Here is a 21,787-nt window from a genome sequence, read left to right on the forward strand (position 1 = left end):
GTACAAGGAGCGAGGTCCCAAGGAGCGAGGTCCCGGAGCGCTCGCCACGTGCAGCAGCAGGCGCGCGTAGGGTTCCGCGCACAGGATATAGATCCGGCCGCGGAGATGCAGCGACCGTTAGGAGGGAGATGCCAGAGAGTGCATCTCCCTCATCGTGCGCCGCGAGTAGCGGGGGGGAGAGTGGGGGGGGAGGGAGGGGAACCGAAAAAGGCCAGTCAAACAGAGGGCAGAATATTCGCCACCAGCACTTAGGGGGGGATAGGGGGGGGGCAGCGACCAGAATAGAGGAGGTGGACGATTTTCGCGCTACAGCGCGGAAGGGGCGATCATTTCATCGCTCAAAAGCAGCGACAGTTCGCACCACAGCGCGGTATGGGGCGGGCGCCGGGAGCGGAAAATCAGCGTATTTTCGCCCACCAGCGCGGAGCAGGCCGGCAGACAGCGAAGAAGAGGCGGCGAATTTTCGCGCCATAGCGCGGGGGGGCCGGGGGCCTCCAACTGTGTCTTCAGCCAGGCGCAGGGAGTTCAGGGTTTCTACCAGCAGCAGTGTAGAGAGGGACTCCCCGGAGCATTGCGCAGCGCGCAATAGCTTAAGCCGCCCCCATCATAGCAGCGGTAGAGTTATAGGGCAGGATAGGTGCAGGCAGTTAGAGGGGGCAAGGAGCAGGCGTACAGCTAGGGCGCGCGAGGAGCGCAGCTGCTCATCATCTTCAGCAGAACGAGAGGAGACGAGGAGGAGCAGATTCGTACGGGGTGATCAGGCAGAAGCGGTGACTTGGAGGGAAGGGCAGAGCAACCGAGAGGTGGAGATGCAGGTCATGAGGAATTTGTTTTCACGGTCACCGGCTTCTTCTGCAGATATCAGACAAGGAGAGCGCGGGAGCAGACCGGGTAACAGGATGTCAGCCTGCGGGGCTACAATGTCAAGGAGCCCGAGGAGCCGGCGTGTCCCCCAAGAAAGTGGCACGGCACGATACGCACGGGAGTACCAACAAACATCACTGCCCGCCCCTAACGTTCCCTTGGCTATGCCGGAGGTCAACGAGGCGGGTGAGTCGTTTCAGTTAAATAAAGTTTGGGATAATGTGTCCGGCACGAGCCGGAAGGATGAATTTATGGTGGCTCTCAGAGCCTTGGTGGATAAATATGATATGGATAAAGGGCTTCTAGTGTCCTATGATAAACCGGGGAGGGCGGCCTCGCCCGAGGTTGGTGGTCCAGCACAAGGACAAAGGTGCCTGCCCTCGGTGGCAGGGGTGAGCGAGGGTCTGAAATTAGCAGACTCGCTGTTTTGTGGAGTAGCCCCGTTGGATGCGGGGCTGGAGAACGAAGTGGTATCAAAAATTATAAATGGTAACTATGTGGATATATGGTCGCTGTTATCAGTCGAACACGTGTCAGTTGACAGGGAAAGGTTCACTGAACGTGGGAGCGAGAAAAAACCCAAAGTAGCCAAAACATTTGGGAATTGGCTACAGGCCTTTTTGATTTTGGCACATGTAGTGTGCAAGCAGCAGCCGCAGAAGGGCCCGGAATTGCTCGTGTACATCAACACGATCCACAGTGCACATAAGTTGCACGGGGGATCGGCTTGGTGGCGATACGACGAAGATTTTCGTCGCAGAATTTCGGGTTCACAGCAGATCAGTTGGGCGTCAAAGGCGACAGACGTTTGGATCCAGTTGATCCTGGCGCAGAAACCCGTAAAACATAGCTTTCAAGGATCGGCCGCAGGAGCCAGCGGACAGCAGGCTGCTGCGGCCCCAAAACCGTCCGGTTCTTGCTGGGCCTTCAACGAAGGCCACTGCCGTTTTTACGCATCGTGCAAATTTCGGCACGAATGCTCGGTCTGCGGAGGTTCGCACACGGCGTTGCGTTGTTTCCGACGCCAACGAGCGACGGGAGTTCCCGGCACAGGGGCGAACGCCGGTGAGCGTCCAGTACCTGGAGCCGTGGCTCGACCGGTACCCACGGAGACTGGAAGCAAACCTGCTTAGAGCGGGGTTTGCTGAAGGTTTCTTTATTCCGCATTCCCCAGTTTCGTCGGCGTCTTTTTGCCAGAATTTAAAGTCCGCTCGCGATAATAAGCAGTTGGTGATGGAGAAGTTGCTGAAGGAGGTAGAATTGGGTCGAATGGCGGGCCCATTTCGGGAACCGCCTTTCGTGAACTTGCGGGTTTCCCCTTTGGGACTGGTACCGAAGAAGGAAGCTGGCAAGTTCAGACTTATCCATCACCTATCCTATCCGTCGGGCGAATCAGTCAACGACGGAATATCAAAAGAGCAAGCGGCGGTGTCATATGCGTCTTTCGACTGCGCGGTTGCATTAGTTAGACAGGCAGGTAAAGGCGCTTGGTTGGCAAAGGCCGATATTGAATCGGCCTTCCGGCTCCTGCCGGTGCATCCGCAGTGTTTTCATCTGCTGGGATGCAGCATCGAGGACCAGTTTTTTGTGGACATGTGCCTACCGATGGGTTGCTCTATCTCCTGTTATTATTTTGAGGTTTTTAGTTCATTCTTGGAATGGATGTTAAGAGTGGAGACGGGCATCTCATCGGTATCGCATTATTTGGATGATTTTCTTTTTGTTGGTCAGGCAAATTCGACGGCCTGCGAGTTTTTACTTTCGTCGTTTCGTAGTTTGATGAAAAAAGCCGGGGTCCCCTTGTCGGATGAGAAGACGGTTGGCCCCGCATCGAGGCTCGGTTTTTTAGGCATAGAAATCGACACGGAGGAAATGACTTTCCACTTGCCGGATGAAAAAGTGGCGCGTTTGCGCCAAGTCGTGGAGTTGGTGGGCAGTTCTCGGAAGGTTACACTGCACCAACTTCAAGTATTGTTAGGGTTGTTGAATTTCGCGTGCAGGGTCATTCCGATGGGGCGAGCCTTTTCCCGGCGGTTGTCACTAGCAACGAAAGGGGTAAAGGAACCCCATCATTTTGTCAGGGTGACAAAAGGGATGAGATCAGACCTGCACATATGGAGAGTTTTTCTGAGTTCATTTAACGGTCAAGTAATATGTCTGGAGGAGGAGAAGCAGAATGAAGAGATCGGCTTGGTATCGGATGCAGCTGGTTCATACGGATTCGGAGTAATATTGGGTGATCAATGGTGTTGTGCTGCATGGCCGGATACATGGATTGAAAGAAAATGGATAAAGAACACAGCGTTATTGGAGATTTTCCCTTTGGTGGTGGCAATGGAAATATGGGGCCAGAGGTTGGCCAACGGTAATATTTGCTTTTGGTCAGATAATCAATCGGTGGTGCAAATGGTCAACAAGCAATCGTCATCCTCAACGTTGGTGCTGGCAGCATTACGCCATTTGATCTTACGGTGTTTACAGCACAATGTTAAGTTTAAAGCGAGACATGTACCAGGATATTTGAATGCTACTGCTGATGCTCTTTCTCGTTTTCAGATGTCACATTTCAGGGAGCTGCACCCGACGGCGGAGGTCGAGGGGGTATGTTGCCCTGCTTTCTTGTGGGAAGTGATAGAGGAGAGCTGTTAGCTCTCGTTAAAGCGTCAGTAACAAGTACCACATGGAACCGATATAACAAAGTATGGAAAGAATGGTTAGCAGCGGCGGGTGGAATTTTTCCAACAGAAGAAAGAGCAAGGGCGGTGACATTAGATGTCCTGTCCGCGATGCGTAAAAGCGGGTCTTCAGCGGATGCGGCGAAAAAACGACTATCGGCCATAGCATTTTTGTTGCGCTTACACGGGACAAGAGACGTGACGAAGGACTTCGTTTTTGGGCAAATAATAAAAGGGTGGAAGAAGGACAGGGTGACCAAGGACGGCAGGCGCCCTATCACGTTCGAGTTATTAAACGCTATTCTCAACGTGGTGGAGTCGGTCTGCACAGATGCTTCCGAAGCAGAGCTTTTTCGCGCGGCTTTTTCCATCGCCTTTTTTGCCGCATTACGCATCGGGGAGTTAGTATCGGCGTGCAAGTCAAAGCCCGGGGGGCTGTTTTTCTCAGACGTGGTAATTGACAAAGACTGTATTAAGATAGGTGTCAGAAGATCAAAGACAGACATATACGGGATGGGAGAATGGATTAGAGTGGGAAAATTGGGGACAAAGTGGTGCCCGGTGTTACTGGTAAAGGAGTTCGCCAAGAGACACTGTGGGACTGGTCCGTTTTTGTGCCATGCGTCGGGTTTTCCCCTAACTAAATACCAATTTACGGCGGTCATGCGGAATAGCATTAGAATGCTAGGCCTTAACCCCTTGGAATTCGGATCACATTCGTTTAGGATCGGAGCTGCGACGTCCGCTTTTGCGTGTGGCATGGGTATCGAGGGGGTTAAGAAGGTGGGTCGTTGGAAATCAGATGCTTATCGGTCATATGTTCGGCCAAATCTGAGAGTTCTATAATATTGTTTATGGTGTTGCGATTTCTGCTTTGGTTTTGTTCTTTTATTTTATCCACAGTGTCGGATTGGACAGTATGGGTGGTGGGCCACTCCTATGTATACTGGGCGGAAAAGAGAGCCAGAAATAGGCCCATTGGCGTGAATTTAGGCCTTAATGTGCCAGTGCGTTGGCTTGGTATTAGAGGATTACAATGGCCCAGGCTGCTCCAGGAGGTTTTAAAAATCAGCAGCTGGAAGAATGACAGAGTGATATTAGTTATTCACGCTGGTGGAAATGACCTTGGGAAGATAAAGGTGGCGGAGTTGATAGCATTGATGAAAGCGGACATTTTTCGTTTCAAGGAATTTTTTAAGAAGGTCGTAATTGTTTGGTCAGATATCGTGGCCAGAAGAATTTGGAGAGAGGCAAGAGATAATGAAGCCATCGAGAGAGTAAGGAAGACTGTCAATTTTAGGATATCAAAGCATGTGCGAGCGTTAGGTGGGATAGCAATACGTCATTGGGAGCTGGAGAGAAGAGAGCGCGGGATGATGCGAGGTGACGGAGTGCATCTTAGCGACATAGGGCTAGATACCTTTTTATCTAGGTTGCAGGATGGGGTAGAGTCGGCTCTTTTGCTGGCATGTGGGGGGCGGAGTGCAGCATAGTAATATGCTGCATCCTTCGTGGCGGAATTTGAGGACTTCCATGCCAGCAAGAAATGGAAGGGCTTTTTCAGGCCGAGAGGGGCCTTCTTACGCCTCAGTTTTACGACGTTAGAATCGGACATTTTTATTTTTTGGCATGGAAGGAGAAAAATAGAGGATTCGTTAAAAGGTTTTATACAGTTTAATAAAGGCTGTGGCCTACCCACAATATGCCAGCATATAGTCGTATGGTGTCTTTGTTTAATGGGGAACGGGGGTTAATGGGTAAGTCCCTCCAGTCTAGATAGCAGCAAAGCTTACTGGCGAAGATGCTGAGGACTGGAGGGGAGGGGTCAGGAAGAAAGGAAGTGACCAGGGGTTAGGGCTGGAGTTAGCAGGGTTAGAGGAAGAAGAAGGAAGAGGAAGATCATTCTGGACCGGGAGAAGAAGAGTGAAGACGCCCGCCCACCCGCCCTCTGAGCTGAGGGGGGGGGATGAAGAGAATTATTAGAGGGGTGATGGGATTAATGTTACAGGAAGTTGTCACAGCCGGTAGGCGGAATTTGAGGACTTCCATGCCAGCAAGAAATGGAAGGGCTTTTTCAGGCCGAGAGGGGCCTTCTTACGCCTCAGTTTTACGACGTTAGAATCGGACATTTTTATTTTTTGGCATGGAAGGAGAAAAATAGAGGATTCGTTAAAAGGTTTTATACAGTTTAATAAAGGCTGTGGCCTACCCACAATATGCCAGCATATAGTCGTATGGTGTCTTTGTTTAATGGGGAACGGGGGTTAATGGGTAAGTCCCTCCAGTCTAGATGCACTGTGCAAGCCTGTCTTGTCATTTTCTGTATGTGTTGCACAGCTGCAGCGTCTGAAGGGTTAACTGTGTTAAAATCATTCCTGTCAGCTCTGCTGCTGAATGTATCTCTTCTACTGTGTCATGTGGTACAAGTAAGGTTATAAAATTGAGTGTCTAAGAGCGGGAAAGGGGGTTAGGTCTTCCATCTTGCCTGCTACAGAGTGCTAACACGAAGCCGCATGGAAGCACCTTCAGCTTCCATGTACATGAAGATGGAGGAATAAGAGCGACTACCCATAGCATCTGGAGAGTGGATGTGATAGGAGTAAGTCCCTTCCAGAAAGAGAGAGTGCGCTACCCCAGTTTACTGGAACAGGTACCGATTCACAACACCGGCGTTTTTCCTGTGCATCCGTCCATCATTAGGATCACCGCACAGAGGTAACTAATCGTGACACCCACGCGGATGTTGTGCGGGGTGCATCTAGGCTAAGCCATCTTCTTGAATAATTTGTCTGCCAGAGCGTATGTGGAATGACCCTCTACCCCTTTCCTCCTCCGGAGTGTTCCCAATTCCAGGACCGGTCACATATTGATAACATGAACTATAGGGCATATTGATCCTGTGCATCTTCCCTACCTCTGAGTTCTAGCCACTAATTGCTACAAGTGAATTATGCCTGTAATTTCCTGTTATACAAAGTTGATTCAAGTAAAAGTTTTACCGGGCCTTAAGTGTTTCTGAGGACTCGAGGTACTACACACAAGTCTCCGTGTTATTACTCTGCTGCAATGAATAACGGTGTGTGGGAACGGTGGCGTCACGAGTGATATCTACTACAACCCCCCTCATTCCCTTTATCAGCACTCCCTGCCCAAGGAGTGTCGAAGCTTGGCTTGCAATCTACACTGGCCTTGGCAGTGTGTCATCCCTCTGGGACCAGAGCAAGGTAAGTGCCACCATGACACGTCAGCAATTAACCCTCCCAGCTCTTCACGTTAGCTGTGTGTCCAGAGTCACCCCTCTGGGGTGTTGCACTGGTCATGCAGGAAAGTAATAAAACAGAATATCCTCACCTGTAGACTGGCTCCCTGCAGCTCCAGCACGGCCTCTCTATTCATCCTGAAGGGGACGTTTAAAAGGCTGCCATCCGCTGCTGAGGTCTGTAATTGGCTTCAGCAGCCTATGACTTCCCGTCAGCAGGATGACTACAGTCTATAAACAGAGTGTCAGCGGGGTGACCGGAAAAGCGGCGCTGGAGCTGTGGGGAACCAGGAGGGGTGGTATAGTCTATTTTATTATTTTTCTGCATGGCCAGCATGTCATAAAAATCCTTTTACGCCAAATGCACACAGGTGGAAATTCCGAGACGGGATTTTCCGCAGAAATTCCGCCCGTGCCCGCTGCCATAGGATTGAATTAGATATTGCAATCCTATGCAGACAGCAGTGATTTGACTGCGTGAAAACTCGCGCGGTAAACAAATTGTGACATGCCCTATTTCTGTGCGAGCCTCGCAGACGCCTGCACTGAAACGTCACTGGTGACGCACCAGCTCTGGTCTGCGCATGCGCGGCTGTGCAACAGCCAGAGCAGAGCGAGATGCCAGGAGGAGGTGAGCACCAGGATCTGACTCGGCCGTCTGCAGAAGGCCTTAGGAAAACCTTTTCAAAACTTGTCCGAGCATATGCTCGGGGGCAGCGGGGGTGAGCAGCCGCGAGTGGATCGGAGCGGGGGGGAAAAGAGGGGATCTCTCTCACTCTCCTCACCGCATGCAGTTTGAGTATGCAGTTACTCAAGACGAGCGATGCTCGTTCGAGTAACTGACTTATCCAAGTATGGTCACTCATCTCTACAGAGGAGTGTGACAGCAGGGGCGTAACTATAGGGGATGCAGGGGATGCGGTTGCACCCAGGCCCAGGAGACTAAGGGCCCATAAGGCCTCTCTTCTCCACATACGGAGCCCAGTACTATGAATAAATCATTATAGTTGGGGGCCCCGTTACAGATTCTGCATTGAGGCCCAGAAGCTTCAAGTTACACCTCTGGTGACATGACTATGATATCAAGAGCCAAGTCACTAGCCTCTTGACTTCATAGTCATGTCCCACTAGTCGCTGCTAGCAGTAAAGCCTAAACTTTACCACCAGCAGCGGTAGTGGCTAGCATGAGATGACTGTGTAGGGTAAAGGCCCTTCAGTGATAACTAGAGATGAGCGAACGTACTCGTCCGAGCTTGATATTCGTGCGAATATTAGGGTGTTCGGGATGCTCGTTACTCGTAACGAGTACCACGCGATGTTCTGGTTACTTTCAGTTTCCTCTCTGAGACGTTAGCGCGCTTTTCTGGCCAATTGAAAGACAGGGAAGGCATTACAACTTCCCCCTGTGACGTTCAAGCCCTATACCACCCCCCTGCTGTGAGTGGCTGGGAAGATCAGATGTCACCCGAGTATAAAAGTCGGCCCCTCCCGCGGCTCGCCACACATGCCTTGTGAGTTAGCTGAGGGACAGTGCTGCTGGTGCCTGAGCTGCTGTAGGGAGAGTGTTAGTAGTGAGTGTAGGCTTCAAGAACCTCAACGGTCCTTTCTAGGGCCAAATTTAACCGTGTGCAGTACTGTGCTGGCTGCTGTTAGCAGTGTTGCATTTTTTTTTTTCTAAAAATCGTCTGTGCAGAGCATTGCACCCTCCATTGATACTACAGGGACAGAATTGTGTAGGCAGGGCCACAACACAGTTATTGTTCATTGAATATATGCAGTGGGGCCCTCCCTTTGCAAAAAAGCAGGGAAAAAATTATATTTGGCCTGCCTGTGTCAGTCCTAAGGTCTCCGTGTACGTGTGTGCTGCGTGGAGAACGTACAAAAATCAAACGCAACCAGCTACGGTTTACTGCAGGCTTGCGCCATTGTCTTTCCTGACTGGCAAATACCTGCTCTGCCAGAGTTAATAACTCTGCTACACTAAAGTTGTGTGACACTTTTTCAGGGCCACACCACAGTTCTAAAAGTTATTGTTCATTGAATATACGCAGTAGGGACCTCCCTTTGCAAAAAAGCGAAAAAATTATATTTGGCCTGCCTGTGTCAGTCCTAAGGTCTCCGTGTACGTGTGTGCTGCGTGGAGAACGTACAAAAATCAAACGCAACCAGCTACGGTTTACTGCAGGCTTGCGCCATTGTCTTTCCTGACTGGCAAATACCTGCTCTGCCAGAGTTAATAACTCTGCTACACTAAAGTTGTGTGACATTTTTTCAGGGCCACACCACAGTTCTAAAAGTTATTGTTCATTGAATATACGCAGTAGGGACCTCCCTTTGCAAAAAAGCGAAAAAATTATATTTGGCCTGCAGGCTTGCGCCAATTTATTTCCTGCCTGTGAAATCAAATCACTGGTAATACAGCATGCTGAGGGGTAGGGGTAGGCCTAGAGGACGTGGACGCGGCTGAGGACGCGGAGGGCCAAGTGAGGGTGTGGGCACAGGCCGAGCTCCTGATCCAGGTGTGTCGCAGCCGACTGCTGCGCGATTAGGAGAGAGGCACGTTTCTGGCGTCCCCACATTCATCGCCCAATTAATGGGTCCACGCGGGAGACCTTTATTAGAAAATGAGCAGTGTGAGCAGGTCCTGTCCTGGATGGCAGAAAGTGCTTCGAGCAAGCTATCATCCACCCACAGTTCTGCGCCGTCCAGTGCTGCAAATCCGAATCCTCTGTCTGCTGCTCCTCCTTCCTCCCAGCCTCCTCACTCCACTACAATGACACATGCTCAGGAGCGGGAACACTCCCAGGAACTTTTCTCGGGCCCCTGCTCAGATTGGGCAGCAGTGGTTCCTCTACCACCAGAGGAGTTTATCGTCACTGATGCCCAACCATTGGAAAGTTCCCGGGGTCCGGGGGATGAGGCTGGGGACTTCCGGCAACTGTCTCAAGACCTTTCAGTGGGTGAGGAGGACGATGATGATGAGACACAGTTGTCTTGCAGTGAGGTAGTAGTAAGGGCAGTAAGTCCGAGGGAGCAGCGCACAGAGGATTCGGAGGAAGAGCAGCAGGACGATGAGGTGACTGACCCCACCTGGTGTGCAACGCCTACACAGGACAGGTCTTCAGAGGGGGAGGCACGGGCAGCAGCAGGGCAGGTTGCAAGAGGCAGTGCGGTGGCCAGGGGTAGAGGCAGGGCCAGACCGAATAATCCACCAAGTGTTTCCCAAAGCGCCCCCTCGCGCCATGCCACCCTGCAGAGGCCGAGGTGCTCTAAGGTCTGGCAGTTTTTCACAGAGACGCCTGACGACCGACGAACAGTGGTGTGCAACCTTTGTCGCGCCAAGATCAGCCGGGGAGCCACCACCAACAGCCTCACCACCACCAGCATGCGCAGACATATGATGGCCAAGCACCCCACAAGGTGGGACGAAGGCCGTTCACCGCCTCCGGTTTGCACCGCTGCCTCTCCCCCTGTGCCGCAACCTGCCACTGAGATACAACCCCCCTCTCAGGACACAGGCACGACCGTCTCATGGCCTGCACCCACACTCTCACCTCCGCTGTCCTCGGCCCAATCCAGCAATGTCTCGCACCGCACCGCCCAGCCGTCGCTAGCGCAACTGTTGGAGCGCAAGCGCAAGTACGCCGCCACGCACCCGCACGCTCAATCGTTAACCGTCCACATAGCCAAATTTATCAGCCTTGAGATGCTGCCGTATAGGGTTGTGGAAACGGAGTCCTTCAAAGCTATGATGGCGGCGTCGGCCCCGCGCTACTCAGTTCCCAGTCGCCACTACTTTTCCCGATGTGCCGTCCCAGCCCTGCACGACCACGTCTCCCGCAACATTGTACGCGCCCTCACCAATGCGGTTAGTGGCAAGGTCCACTTAACTACGGACACGTGGACAAGCACAGGCGGGCAGGGCCACTACATCTCCCTGACGGCACATTGGGTGAATTTAGTGGAGGCTGGGACAGAGTCAGAGCCTGGGACCGCTCACGTCCTACCCACCCCCAGAATTGCGGGCCCCAGCTCGGTGGTGGTATGTTCGGCGGTGTATGCTTCTTCCACTAAAGCACCCTCCTCCTCCTCCTCAACCTCTGTCTCACAATCTAGATGTGTCAGCAGCAGCAGGACGTCGCCAGCAGTCGGTGTCGCGCGGCATGGCAGCACAGCGGTGGGCAAGCGTCAGCAGGCCGTGCTGAAACTACTCAGCTTAGGAGATAGGAGGCACACGGCCCACGAACTGCTGCAGGGTCTGACAGAGCAGACCGACCGTTTGCTTGCGCCGCTGAGCCTCCAACCGGGCATGGTCGTGTGTGACAACGGCCGTAACCTGGTGGCGGCTCTGCAGCTCGGCAGCCTCACGCACATGCCATGCCTGGCCCACGTCTTTAATTTGGTGGTTCAGCGCTTTCTGAAAAGCTACCCACGCTTGTCAGACCTGCTCGTAAAGGTGCGCCGGCTCTGCGCACATTTCCGCAAGTCCCACACAGACGCTGCCACCCTGCGCACCCTGCAACATCGCTTTAATCTGCCAGTGCACCGACTGCTGTGCGACGTGCCCACACGGTGGAACTCTACGCTCCACATGTTGGCTAGGCTCTATGAGCAGCGTAGAGCTATAGTGGAATACCAACTCCAACATGGGCGGCGTAGTGGGAGTCAGCCTCCTCAATTCTTTTCAGAAGAGTGGGCCTGGTTGGCAGACATCTGCCAGGTCCTTCGAAACTTTGAGCAGTCTACCCAGGTGGTGAGCGGCGATGCTGCAATCATTAGCGTCACCATTCCTCTGCTATGCATCTTGAGAACTTCCCTGCAAACCATAAAGGCAGCCGCTTTGCGCTCGGAAACCGAGCCGGGGGAAGACAGTATGTCGCTGGATAGTCAGAGCACCCTCCTGTCTATATCTCAGCGCGTTCAGGAGGAGGAGGAGGAGCATGAGGAGGATGAGGAGGAGGGGGAAGAGACAGCTTGGCCCACTGCTGACGGTACCCATGCTGCTTGCCTGTCATCATTTCAGCGTGTATGGCCTGAGGAGGAGGAGGAGGAGGAGGAGGAGGATCCTGAAAGTGATCTTCCTAGTGAAGACAGCCATGTGTTGCGTACAGGTACCCTGGCACACATGGCTGACTTCATGTTAGGATGCCTTTCTCGTGACCCTCGTATTCAACGCATTCTGGCCACTACGGATTACTGGGTGTACACACTGCTCGACCCACGCTATAAGGAGAACCTTCCCACTCTCATTCCCGAAGAGGAAAGGGGTTCGAGAGTGTTGCTATACCACAGGACCCTGGCGGACAAGCTGATGGTAAAATTCCCATCCGACAGCGGTAGTGGCAGAAGGCGCAGTTCCGAGGGCCAGGTAGCAGGGGAGGTGCGTAGATCGAGCAGCATGTACAGCCCAGGCAGTGCAACAGTCTTTAAGGGCCTGGCCAGCTTTATGGCTCCCCAGCAAGACTGTGTCACCGCTCCCCAGTCAAGGCTGAGTCGGCGGGAGCACTGTAAAAGGATGGTGAGGGAGTACGTAGCCGATCGCACGACCATCCTCGGTGACGCCTCTGCCCCCTACAACTACTGGGTGTCGAAGCTGGGCACGTGGCCTGAACTAGCGCTGTATGCCCTGGAGGTGCTTGCTTGTCCTGCGGCTAGCGTCTTGTCGGAGAGGGTGTTTAGTGCGGCTGGGGGAATCATCACAGATAAGCGTACTCGCCTGTCAACCGACAGTGCCGACAGGCTTACACTCATCAAGATGAACAAAGCCTGGATTTCCCCAGACTTCTCTTCTCCACCAGCGGACAGCAGCGATACGTAAGCAATAAGTAGGCTGCACCCGCGGATGGAAGCTACGTTCTCTCTCACCATCCAAAACGGGGACATTTCTGCTTCATCAATCTGTGTCTAATATTCCTCCTCCTCCTCCGGCTCCTCCTCCTGAAACCTCACGTAATCACGCTGAACGGGCAATTTTTCTTAGGGCCACAAGGCTCACTCATCTAATTTTTCGAAACAATTTTTATATGTTTCAATGCTCTTAAAAGCGTTGAAACTTTAACTTGAACCAATTTTTCGTTAAACTGGGCTGCCTCCAGGCCTAGTTACCACTTAAGCCACATTAACCAAAGCGATTAATGGGTTTCACCTGCCATCTTGGTTGGGCATGGCCAATTTTTACTGAGGTACATTAGTACTGTTGGTAGACCAATTTTTTGGGGCCCTCACCTACAGTGTAATCATAGCAATTTGTATGTTCTTCGCCTGCACTCATGGTACAGAAGTGTGTGTGGGGTTGGCCTACACTTTAGCTACATAAATGTAACTTGGGCCTTGGCTATACTGCAGCTACTGAAATGGAACTAAGACTGCGCTCCCGCTATACTGCTGCTTCAGAATTGTTACTGGGGCCTGTCTTGAGTGCTACTATTGCTGACATGGAACGAAGACTGCGCTCCTCCTATAATGCTGCTAGTGATATGTTAGTGGGGCCTGTCCTAATGCTACGGCTGAAATGTTACGAATTATGGGCTTTGCCTATACCGCTGCTAATGGTATGTCTCTGGGGTGTGGAAACAGAGGCTTCCCAAAGACATGATGGCGGCGAGGCCATTTCCCACCAACGCGGTTACTGTTAAGGTGCATATAACCACGGACACGTGGAGAGGACACGTAGTGCCTCAAAAACATCCCCCTCCTCCTCCAACAGGGAAAACATTCTTGGCAAATGCCTTTGCATTGGTTCGTCTGGTGGCAGTCCAAGAATTTCACCTTTACCGACACTACAAGAGAGCCCCCCCACCATCCCCCCGCCACGGCCCACTTAATCCTGGCCACATTCCGAAAACCAACAAAATACAACCGCGCTACTAGGTCCGCAGTCACCACCACATTACCACCAACGCGGTTACTGTTAAGGTGCATATTACCAGTCTGACTGGGGCATGCAGACACCTTGACAGAATGAATAGTGTGTGGCACATAGGTTCCCCATTGCTATGCCCACGTGTGCAGCTCCTGATGGCGGTGGCACAGGATTCTATTTCTCATTGCTTCTGTACAGCATTGTGGGCTATCGCCCCGCCCCTTTTAAAGAGGGTCGCTGCCTAGCCGTGCCAACCCCTCTGCAGTGTGTGCCTGCGGTTCCTCCTCATGGCAGACGCACTTCTAAATAGACATGAGGGTGGTGTGGCATGAGGGCAGCTGAAGGCTGCGCAGGGACACTTTGGTGTGCGCTGTGAGGGGGAGGGGGGGCGGTTGGTCAGCATGTAACCCAGGAGAAGTGGCAGCGGAGTGTCATCCAGGCAGTGATTGTGCTTTGTTGTAGCTAGTGTGGTGCTTAGCAAAGGTATGCCATGCTAATGAGGGCTTTTCAGAAGTAAAAGTTTTTGGGAGGGGGTGGGCCCCACTCTTGCCGGTATTGTGGCTTAATAGTGGGACCTGTGAACTTGAGATGCAGCCCAACACGTAGCCCCTCGCCTGCCCTATCCGTTGCTGTGTCGTTCCCATCACTTTGTTGAATTACCCAGATTTTCACACATGAAAACCTTAGCGAGCATCGGCGAAATACAAAAATGATCGGGTCGCCCATTGACTTCAATGGGGTTCGTTATTTGAAACGAACCCTCGAGCATCGCGAAAAGTTCGTTCCGAGTAACGAGCACCCGAGCATTTTGGTGCTCGCTCATCTCTAGTGATAACCATCACATGACTGTCACTCAGCACAGAGAAGGTCCTGTCGGCCACGGGAGCGGCGGTGCGGCAGAATCTTTCAACCTGGCCTACAGTATTTGGAGCCGTGTTTATGCTGCAGGAAGTGCATTTCAGGGTAAAAGGTTTTATGTGATTCTGTTTGGGTGTTTTCTTTGGTTCCTAAGTATATATAGTGCAGCAGCGCGAATAACAGTTTTTCTAAAAAACAGCATCATGAACCAACTGAGGTCCACGCTCATATCTATTCACCAGCAGACAGAGCATCCTGGGGTTTCCAAAATACTTTAATCATTAAACTCTAGAATACAAAGTGAGACACTAAAAACCTGTCCGGAGCCCCAAGAGGTCTGCCGATTTTAATTTTGGCCCCAACCTGCTGCCAAGCTGTGCAGGTCTGACCTCCATTCTCAGTAAACAGGAGGCGTTAAAGCATTGAGCAGCTCCTGCTTACATGGCCCAACAGTTGCTCGGCTCGGTATTAGTGTATCTTGACGCCACCAGGGTGGAGACCAGAGTGACAGTGGGGTGATGCCCCCTGCAGCTCATTGGTTAGAAAAAATGGGTTGGCTGCAGGTCCTGCGAGGCCAGATGAAGTATTTAGTGCTGGCTCCCAGGCTGATAAGTCTGCAGACCGCTCCTCTGCTCCCAGTTCCACTACTTAGGTCCCCGGCGCTGTGTTTGTCGGCTGTGCACTGCTCCCATGTACTCAAATGTAGTCCCCGGCGCTCTGCTCACCCCTCCTGCTGTTGCGTCCTCGCCCCGCTGCTCGCAGATGCAGTAGGTTTATTTTACCCCCGGGTGTGCTCCCTGCTCCTGCACTTGGCTCCACGGCCCTCAGCTCCGTCGTGTTGTTGCGTACTTCCCCCCTCTGCTTTCTGCAGAATTTCCGCCCGTGTGCATTTGGCCTATTGCAAAGAAAACAAGCAACTCTGACGTGAGCGATTTCTCGTTCAGTGGCCTGTTGGTGGCCGCATGTACACGGCGCGATAATTATGCAAAGAGAGGGAGATCTTTCTATCCTAAAAATATCAAATATCAGATTAGGGTGCCATACACTGTATGAGTGCAGTTATTAAAGTGTCCACTAGAGGGAATCATTATAAAAGGCTGCAAGGAGTTGGTTATGAAACCTAGAGAAGTAAAAGTGTTGAGATGTATAATGGTCCTAATTATGAGGCACCTGAGAGGGATCAATAGAAGAGAGGGCGCGCCTGAGCTCTTGGCCTCCATGCGGTCTGGGGAGGGGTGTATGCAGCTCACTGCAAGGCATAACAGGGGAGGGATGCCCCCTGTGCTAACATGGCATATGGTAGATGGTTGCTGACCTGTGATGTTCAAAGTTTTGGTGCTAGGCCTAAATGTAGTGAGGATCAACGTGAATGTTTAGCTGGAGGCCAGACGGCCAAGTGCTATTGGTTCCTGCACACGGTTGTATTGTCAAGTGCTGTGAACTTGCTGCAGAGGATGAAACATGGCAATCCGGAATTTCTGAGGTCCTGGATTAAAGGATTTCTACTATATATGCATATATAGTCCCACTCGCTATCAGTTATAGTGAAGGATGATGTGCTGCCGGCTGACCGGCCTATCTGAGGAATGACCGGTGTATATGGTATCGTTCCAATGCAGCAGCAGACCCAGCCACCTAAGGCAGACGCCAATTATTGGCTGGTAATGCTGTCCTCTTAGCGGCAAAATCTTCTGCCCATGGCCACCGCGTGTGGGCGCTGCTTTACCCACATTGTGGTTGCCACACTGGTACCCTCATTAATGCTGGAGAAATGACGGGGATAGGTGCTGGCGGTGTTTGTGCTACTGTATGTGGAGGAGATGCAGCAGATGTCACCACGGGGGGTGGATTGGTCATTGAACACACCAGAAAAATACCCGGTGGGCCAGTCGACTTCTAGTAGTGGGGGATGGGTGGAATTAGTGAAATGCATTAAAATTTCAAACAAGTTATACTCCCCCGTGTCCGTCCTCTGCCTCTGCAGTCCACACCTGTAACATAGTACGTTAGGCTGAATGAAGACCATGTCCATCTAGTTCAGCCTGTTCCCCCCCATGATGATCCAGAGGAAGGCAAAAAAAACTAATGAGGTAGAAGCCAATTATCCCATTTGGGGGGAAATTCCCTCCCGACTCCATAATGGCATAGTCATAGATATACGGCAGCATAAATGGTAGATCAAAAAATATCCAAGTCTTTATTGTGCCATATTTAAAAGGTAACGTTTTGACCTGCAAGGTCTTTGTCAAACAGGCTTGTCTGTATTCTGTGATATCATAGTGCCCTAGAAAGTCATCTAGTCCCATCCTAAACTCCTCTATGGATTCTGCCATCACCACGTCCTAAGTCAGATAGTTCCACAGTCTAACTGCTCTTACAGTAAAGAACCCTTTTCTGTGTTGGTGATGAAACCTGCTTTCTTCTAGACGTAGCGAATGCCCTCTTGTAACCGTCGCAGTCCTGGGTATAAACAGATGATGGGAGAGATCCTTGCAATGTCCCCTAATGTATTTATACATAGTTATTTGGTCGCCCCTTAGCCATCTTTTTTCTAGAGTAAATAGTCCCAATTTTGATGCCTCTCTGGGTATTCCAGTCCTCTCATTCCATGTATTAGTTTAGTTGCCCTTCTTTGAACCCCCTCCAGCACTGTAACATCTTTCCTAAGCACCGGTGACCAGAACTGTACGCAGTATTCCATGTGAGGCCTGACAAGTGCCTTATATAGTGGGAGGATAATGTTCTCGGCCCTCGCCCCTATACCTCTTTTAATGCACCCCAAGACATTATTTGCTGTTGCAGCAGCTGACTGACATTGATTGCTCCACTTAAATCTACAATCCACTAGTACCCCCAGGTCTTTTTCCATATCACTTTTCCCTACAGGACCCCATATTGGTGACATCCGTTTCTCCTGCCCGTGTGCATAACCTTACATTTATCAACTTTGAACTTCATTTGTCATTTTTCTGCCCAAGCCCCCAGCTTATCTAGGTCCGTTTGTAGCCGTACCTTGTCCATCTTTGCATGAATTATCTTGTATAATTTCGTATTGTCTGCAAATATTGATATTTGCAGGACCAGGACCAGGACCCAGGACCCTTAGGGGGCCCATAAGGCCTCTCTTTTCCATATAGAGAGCCTAGGTCTATGAATAAAGCATTATAGTTGGGGGCCCCGTTACAGGTTTTACATTGGGGCCCAGGAGCTTCAAGTTACGCCTCTGCAGGGGATATATTATTGAAAATAATATAAAATGATCTAACAAGCAAACATGGGGTGTAAAAGCCCAAAGATGCTGGGAGTTCAAGTTTAGACCGCTCTCATAAGGTTGTGGTGCCCCCAGCAACCAATCACAGTGCAGCTTCTAGTTCTTTTACTGCTGAGGTAAAGTGAAAGCTGAGCTGTGATTGGTTGCTATGGGCAACAAAGACAGATTTTCTTTTAGACTGCTTTCATAAGAGTGTGGTGCCTACTGTTCTATGGCCGACCCTGTATTATCAGTCACAGATATGTGTGGATACATGATTCGGTTTGCTACCCCACTACCGTCATCTTCTCCTCATTCTGAAATTGCTGATAACAGGGAGCAATAGATAACATTTATGAGGAGGAGATATTAGAGCACGCGGTGAATCATTGGGATGATTTCACCATTTTATCTCATGATAGTGATGGGAATAATTCTAACAGTTCTGCAGACTATTTTGCCGAAACCTCACACTAAGGCCTCATGTCCACGGCACGTGCTGATTTCCACAGCGGAAGACATGCGGAAATTATTTTAAAATACTTAACGACGATTGGGGATGCGATTTTTTTTTTGCGCAGATGTACGCGGAAAGAAATCGCAAGCAGAAAGTGACTGCCTTCCCCCTCCTCCCCACCTCCCTGCTTGGTCTCCAAGATACCAGAGAGGTATCTGCCTACAATCCGCAATGCATCTGCAATTGAATTGCGGATCGCTCGCTTCCGTAGAGATCAATAAAGCCCATCCGCACGGAATCCGCGGTAAAATGGAGCACAAAAACTACTCCAAACAGATCCGCATGTGTGCCAGGAGGTGCGGACGCTCCATGCTTTCCTATGGGTGGCTTGAACTGTGAATCTTCCGCAAGGCCCAGATTGCGGATTCTGCAAATCAAATCCACCTGCGGACATGAGGCCTAACGGACATTTTCATGTTTACCTCATGAAGCTGTGTTGAACAACGCCCTATTCCTCAGCCTGAAAGCACTTCTAATGCTAGGAAAACTGCTAAAGAACACGGAGCTAGATTTACAGATGTGATCAGGAGGAGACAGCGCAAGGAAGCCATTACTGAGGGCACAAAGAGAAACAGGGAAGTCCACCGTGCAGTACAACAGGGTACTAGAGCCTCCATGCCTGCCCATATCACATCTTGTATCCAAGCTAGAGGCGGTACAACAGGGTACTAGAGCCTCCATGCCCATCTGTATCACATCTTGTATCCAAGCTAGAGGCGGTACAACAGGGTACTAGAGCCTCCATGCCCATCTGTATCACATCTTGTATCCAAGCTACAGGCTGTACAACAGGGTACTAGAGCCTCCATGCCCGCCCGTATCACATCTTGTATCCAAGCTACAGGCTGTACAATAGGGTACTAGAGCCTCCATGCCTGCCTGTATCACATCTTGTATCCAAGCTACAGGCGGTACAACAGGGCACTAGAGCCTCCCTGCCTGCCTGTATCACATCTTGTATCCAAGCTACAGGCTGTACAATAGGGTACTAGAGCCTCCATGCCCGACCGTATTACATTTTGTATTCAAGCTTTGGACTCTCTTCTATGAGCCAGAGTGCTGCTTAAAAGTATTGTTGCTTGTCTTGATCGGCCCAGGCTATAAAATTGACCCAAATTTTGCCACATCGAGCCAGTTAAGTTAAAACTGATTTTTGTTGAAAATCAGGGAAAACTAAATTTGCCAAACTGCAGCTTCAGTGGTCAGAGTGCAGCCAATGAGAAACCAATGCTTTGATGATGTCACCAAATGGTGCCTTGATTATGTCACCAAAGCCTCCATGCCCCCCTGTACCACATCTTGTATTCGAGCTAGAGGCGGTATAACAGGATACTAGAGCCTCCATGCCTGCCAGTATCACATCTTGTACCCAAGCTAGGGACTATCCTCTATGAGCCAGAGTGCTGCTGACAAGTATTGTTGCTTGTCTTGATCGGCTATAAAATTGACCCGAATTTTGCCACATCGAATCGGGAAAATCGGGGAAAACTGAATTTCCTAAAATTACTGCTACAGAGGTCAGACTGAAGCCAATCAGAAACCAAGGTGCCTTGATGATGTCACCAAATATCCCATCCATCTTACATATGGGTAGCAGTTTCATTGGACATCTGCATCACATGACCTAGCTATATATATCAGTGTAATAAGCGGCCACCTTATAGTTGCGCACAGGACAGAGGAGCTGCATTATGTTTATATGCCTATCACTAGCGTAACTATAAGGGATGCAGGGGATGCGGTTGCACGCGGGCCCAGGAGCCTTAGGGGGCCCATAAGGTCTCAATTCTTCATCTGATGCCTATATAACATGTGGTCTGTTTAGGGACAGAGATTCCACAGAGGATATATTGCTGCTGGTGTGAGCGCTTGTATACCACAAAACAAAAAAAGAACCCCTATAGAGACATGGCTCCACTAGGTTATACCAAACGTGCCTACAAGGCAAAAAATATCCGAGTTACTTCTGCCCTAGAATAAAATATAAATCTTTATAGAAAATAATCCAAGATTAATAGGCGTACATTGGGTTTAAAACCCCAAGGATGCTGGGAGTTTAGGTGTCCGACAAGTTCTATATAGAATGGTTAGATTCTATAGTGTATTCATACGTATGGTCAGTGTGATATTAGTATCCCAAACGTTAAACATCCCTTATAGGAATGCAAACAGCAGCAGAATACTTTGGTGCGAAAATTCCAAGCTTTATTCCTTCATTACAGGATAAAAATGACCACACGACGTTTCCACTGATTACCGGTCTTTTTCAAGCATGAATCACATTAAAACATACCCCTTAAATACTAAAACAAATCCCAATGTGGCCAATCAGATCATCAATCATTACATCATTTCATCCTCCTCCCCCTTCATCACAGCTGTATACAATACATACATAAGCATCATCCCATTGAGACCTGGATTAATCTTCCATCCGATGTCCAGGTGCAGATGGTGCCGGTCTGTATGTTGTTCACCTCTATGGTCCGGGCCGCATATTAACACTAACTGCTTCGGTTATGCACGCTGCCGATTCCAGCCAATGAGGTGGCTGGAATCGGCACTACGTGACTTCACATCATGCACGAGCAGTACAGTTCAGCAGCCGTGCACGATGAGAGCTGCGCGTCACGTGACCTGTGACGTCATCGAGCCTTGAATTTGCCCATGGATTCCGGGCCCTATTCACCTACATAGGAAGCTGATGGTTGGAGCCTTTTATACAACTTACAACGTGGGAGAGTAAGATTTGTGCGCTACGTGTGGTGAGTACCCACCTGAGATTCGTGCGCTACGTGTGGTGAGTACCCACCTGAGATTTGTGCGCTGTGCGCTACATGTGGTGACGCGGTCACCTGAGATTTGTGCGCTCTGCGCTACGTGTGCTGAGTACCCACCTGAGATTTGTGCGCTGTGCGCTACGTGTGGTGACGCGGCCACCTGAGATTTGTGCGCTGTGCGCTACGTGTGGTGAGTACCCACCTGAGATTTGTGCGCTGTGCGCTACATGTGGAGACAAGGCCACCTGAGATTTGTGTGCTATGCGCTACGTGTGAAGACGCGGCCACCTGAGATTTGTGCGCTGTGCGCTACGTGTGGAGACGCCGTCACCTGAGATTTGTGCGCTGTGCGCTACGTGTGGTAACGCGGCCACCTGAGATTTGTGCGCTGTGCGCTACGTGTGGAGACGCCGTCACCTGAGATTAGTGCGCTGTGCGCTACGTGTGGAGACGCGGCCACCCGAGATTTGTGCGCTGTGCGCTACGTGTGGAGACGCGGCCACCTGAGATTTGTGTGCTATGCGCTACGTGTGGTGACGCGGCCACCTGAGATTTGTGTGCTGTGCGCTACGTGTGGAGACGCCGTCACCTGAGATTCATGCGCTACATATGGAGACGAGGCCACCTGAGATTTGTGTGCTATGCGCTACGTGTGGTGAGTACCCACCTGAGATTTGTGCGCTATGCGCTACGTGTGGCGAGTACCCACCTGAGATTTGTGC

The 21,787-nt window shown here is 50.8% G+C and overlaps 1 protein-coding gene across 2 annotated transcripts; it reads left to right on the top strand.

Annotated features, from left to right (window-relative positions):
* Positions 1-290: 290 nt before the first annotated feature.
* Positions 291-5,378, top strand: LOC136587741 (uncharacterized). Of its 2 annotated transcripts, XR_010787488.1 has the most exons (3): positions 291-1,050; positions 3,421-3,465; positions 4,443-5,378. XR_010787488.1 is itself a non-coding variant. In XM_066586498.1 (2 exons), the coding sequence occupies exons 1-2, from the start codon at positions 810-812 to the stop codon at positions 4,383-4,385; spliced, it is 1,206 nt and encodes a 401-aa protein (XP_066442595.1). In that variant the 5' UTR covers positions 291-809; the 3' UTR covers positions 4,386-5,378. The 2 variants fall into 2 exon arrangements, 1 of the variants encoding a protein (XP_066442595.1); XM_066586498.1 differs by having other exon boundaries at positions 3,421-5,378.
* Positions 5,379-21,787: the final 16,409 nt, after the last annotated feature.

Source organism: Eleutherodactylus coqui, chromosome 13, assembly GCF_035609145.1.
Source record: "Eleutherodactylus coqui strain aEleCoq1 chromosome 13, aEleCoq1.hap1, whole genome shotgun sequence".
Lineage (NCBI taxonomy): Eukaryota > Metazoa > Chordata > Amphibia > Anura > Eleutherodactylidae > Eleutherodactylus > Eleutherodactylus coqui.